Raw genomic sequence first — 3891 nt, forward strand, 5'->3', positions numbered from 1 at the left:
GGGAAAGAGGAGAATGAGAAATCACCCCCACACCATCACCACACACACACACGAAGGCGATAGCCACTCCACGATGCCCTCTCTTCCTTTCTTTTCTCCTCTCAGGACTTTGGGCACGCGCACATATGCATCCAGTGTGCTCAAGTCGCTGGGTCCGGGAATTGAACTGACAGTCAGCTATGTGGGATCAGGGTCTTAACCACCACGCCACTTCCTGGCCCCAATCTTATACTTCTTTAATTTATGTTTTTGACTAGGCAGTGCATATAAAGTTCTGAAATAAAACCAGAACAAACTAAGAAGCTTGCTATGAAAAGTCTCTCCCCTTGTTTCCATCCACTCAGATTCTGCCTTCTTGAACTAGTAGTCACTGTGAAGGTTTCTTGTGTATCCCGTGCATACGTGAAGCCTTATTTTCTTCCTTTTTCACACAAAAGGTGATATAATCTACATACTTGTTTATTTGTTCATATGATGATGTATTTTGAAGATCTTTCTATATCAATTCTCAGAGGGAGCTGTCCTTCCCATGGGCTGTGGTTACAGTACCTCGCTATGTAAATACGCCGCAACTTAGCCCCTCACAATAAAGCCTCGGGCTGTTTCCAGTCTGTTACTGCTAGCACCATGGATGTATGTATCACTCCCCACATGTGTATGTCTGGCTGACAGAGATGCAGTCACTGGGAAAGCCTGTACACTGGGGATTTCAACAGCATTTGTCAAACTGTCTAGCACAGGTGTGTGGCCACACCCATCAGAATTGTGTAGGTGTGTTTCCCTACGGCCTTCCTAGCTGTGTTTTATAGACGGGTTGCATGGTGTAGTGGCACATGCCCAGGGTAAGCGTATCAGCTGTGGGAGAAAGTACCTCCAGGGAGGGTCTTCGAAGAGAGCAAAGGCACAGGTGACCAAGCCTCTGAGTCAGCCTGAGCTCACACCCTCAGGCAAATCACTTCATCTCTCTAGACCTCACCTTTTCTCTTCTGCAGCCAGGGGAAAATACTAATACTAATATACATCGGAGTTCCTGGTGAGTGTAAGATGAGATGGTGTACGTAAGAAGGGCTTCGTACCCAGCCTGGCATGTGGCTATGGCAGCTGGCTCTGCATTCACCATTACCTGAGCCCCTGTCCCTTCTCGTCTTGTTAGGGAGGGATCTGGGCTTGCGGATCTCTCAGGCCCTCCCAGGTTCGAGGTTTGACCTGTTTTCCTTTAGCTCCTTGTACAACCTCCACTCACCCTTCCTCTCTCGTGCTCATCAAAGGTATTCAGGAGTCTCCAGTGCCGAACGGTCACTCACTTCCAGGCAGAGATTTCCTCCGGAAGCAGATGCGAGGAGACCTGTTCACACAGCAGCAGCTGGAGGTGCTGGACCGCGTGTTTGAGAGGCAGCACTACTCGGACCTCTTCACTGCCACAGAGCCCATCAAGCCCGAGCAGGTATGCCCGTGACGCACGCCCACGCGCCTGCCATCGTAGTGCAGGCCTGGGCCACTCTCCTGCAGCCAGAGACATCTGGTGGGGTGGGTGAAGCACACCAGGTTCTATTGAGAGTGGGCTTCTCCTTGTTCTTGGCCAAACTTGGCCAGTCATGACATATCACAAGGTCAGGAGGACTTGTATGGGGCTTCGGGGGTTTCTTGTCCTGGTACCTCTGTCTCTCTGGCCAGCCAGGGGGCACATGGCATGTCTGGCTGTCCTGCATTGCTGAATGGTGTCTTTCCCAGGGATCCTGGGAGAGGGTAGTGCAGCAATCCTTTGGGCAGCTTGAGGTGTTCTTGGGTCTTTGTCCTGTCCATTGGATGATGACTGAAATATGTAACCACCCCACAGGCTGGGGGCTCATCGGCTGTAAGCAATGTTATGATGGTACCAGTGTGTGCCTTACTGTCAGCCTGCTTGTTGGGCTGCCCTATTTAGAGACTCATTCCTAAGGTCTGGAGAGGAAGAGGTGTCCAGCAGGGTTATTTGCAAGAGCAAGAAGAACAGAGGAAGACCATCCCTTGCTGAGCAGCTGGCCTGCTACGTCCTGGCAGTCATTTCCTGTGACTATAACGATGGGGCCAGAGGGACCTTGTGGAGAGGCTCTCAGGGTCTGAATAAGGTCTTTGAAGTACCAGCTTCATTCAGTTCAGGACAGTATTTCCTCATGCCTTGCAGGCACGGGCAACTCAGACATGGTTCCAGCCCGCCAAGTGCTCTCATGTGGTGGGTGAGTCAGAGAGACCCTGTGAGCAATGACTTCCTCTAGCACTTCCTGGTTGATACTGGTCGTGAGGACTGGCCTTGCTGGGCTTCCTCTTAGTGCTAATTAGATAATGCTGCTGAAGCCTACCTAAAGAACCACTCAGAACAATGGAAGTTGCATGTACACGCTCCCATGGGAAGCAAGGTGCTGGAAGAGGTGGTGAGGCACGAGCAAGGTTTCCTGGGCCACCAACCTGACTGTCCCTGAGCATCCCTGGGAGAGCTCTGACATACCATCTAGCTACTTAATTTTTGGGGAGGACAGGCCCAGAGAGGCAAAATGACTTGCTTAAGGCCACCCAGCAAGTCATGTATTCACTTAACCATCATCGATCAGTATCTACTGGGCGGAAGGCATAGAGCCAGGCATTAGGGGTGCATCAGTGAACAAGACAGGCTTGGAATGCCCCTAGGGAGATTATGGACTTGAGGGAGGATTGCTATAAATTAGAATTACCGGGACCAGCAGTTAGCGTAATGGCTATGTCTCTGGACTCCCATGTAGTTGACCGTGGTTCAAGTCCTGGACCTGGAGGCTTAAACTCACGCCGGGCGCGTGTGCATGCGTGCCCAAGATCCCGAGAGGAGAATGGAGGAGAAGGGATTGCAGCGTGGCCATCCCCCCTGGAGGGTGATTTCTCGCTTTCTGTCTCTCTGTCTCTCTCTGTCTGTCTGGCAAGCGCACGTGCCCTATAGCAAAAACCTCTTAAAAAAAAAAATAAAAAATAAATTAGAATTACCCAAAGGGTCATGGATTGCAGGTGTGCTTGGTGCTGAGGAGGAGGGGATATCTGAGGTCTCTGAGCTTTGAACAGAGGCCAAGCCAGCCAGGATGTCACAGGGACCTCCTGGGGAAAATGCATACATGCTGAGCCCTGAAAGGGTTTGTCAATGGCAGGGGAAGGGATGTGAAAATGGAGGGACTATGCCTGGCCGAGGGAACAGCAAGTGCAAACGCCCTGAGGTGAGCGGGAGTGTGACAGGAGTAAGGAATGAGGAAAGAGCGAACAGGTCAGAGGTGTACCGGGGAGATGGATCCGGTCTCATGGACTGTGGTGAGGACTTTGGTTTTTCCCCTACAAGTTGAGTGAAGCCCCTGCCGGGAAGGCCATCATGATATCTACTGAACGGGGAAGTGCCCATCCACGCTAGATCTCGGACTTCAGAGTGAAGAGTCGTTTTCCATCACAGCCTCTCTCCACTTCTCACGGCTCTTCTGAGAAATGGCTAAAACTGCATTTTATCTGACAGAGGAGAAGGAGAGGGGACTTAATCAGGAAAACTTCCTGTATGAGGCCACCTAGCTTTGCCTCCAGAATCTGGGAGAACATGTATCTTCTACCCATTGACAAGATCACATCATTTTTAGAGCTAGCAGGGACTATGGAGGCAAGCTCCCACCCTCTCACATCTTAGAGACCCAGAGAGAGGACAGGGCTTGTCTGAGGTCAGCTGGCACACGAGTGGCAGAGTGAGGTCCAGGCCTCGGCACTCAGCCCAGCCTCTACAGCGCAATGCTGCCAGCATTCCTAGAAAGCCCTTTACTTACGGAGGGCAGGCTTTCTGGGTTAGCGACTTTCACTGTGCTTCACAAGGGACTCACAGGAACTCCGAATCATAGTTCACTTAGCCAGGAATGC

At 51.3% G+C, this 3891-nt stretch overlaps 1 protein-coding gene across 5 annotated transcripts in view; it reads left to right on the top strand.

Moving 5' to 3' along the window:
• Positions 1 to 3891, top strand: part of PAX5 (paired box 5) — a 212093-nt gene that overhangs the window by 72437 nt on the left and 135765 nt on the right. For all 5 annotated transcript variants that reach the window (XM_027770032.1, XM_014586019.2, XM_027770033.1 and 2 more), the window contains exon 6: positions 1269 to 1444. In XM_027770032.1, coding sequence (XP_027625833.1) covers positions 1269 to 1444 — 176 coding nt within the window. The remainder of the gene's footprint in view (positions 1 to 1268; positions 1445 to 3891) is intronic.

Source organism: Tupaia chinensis, unplaced genomic scaffold, assembly GCF_000334495.1.
Source record: "Tupaia chinensis unplaced genomic scaffold, TupChi_1.0 Scaffold000104_1, whole genome shotgun sequence".
NCBI classification, from domain to species: Eukaryota; Metazoa; Chordata; class Mammalia; order Scandentia; family Tupaiidae; genus Tupaia; species Tupaia belangeri.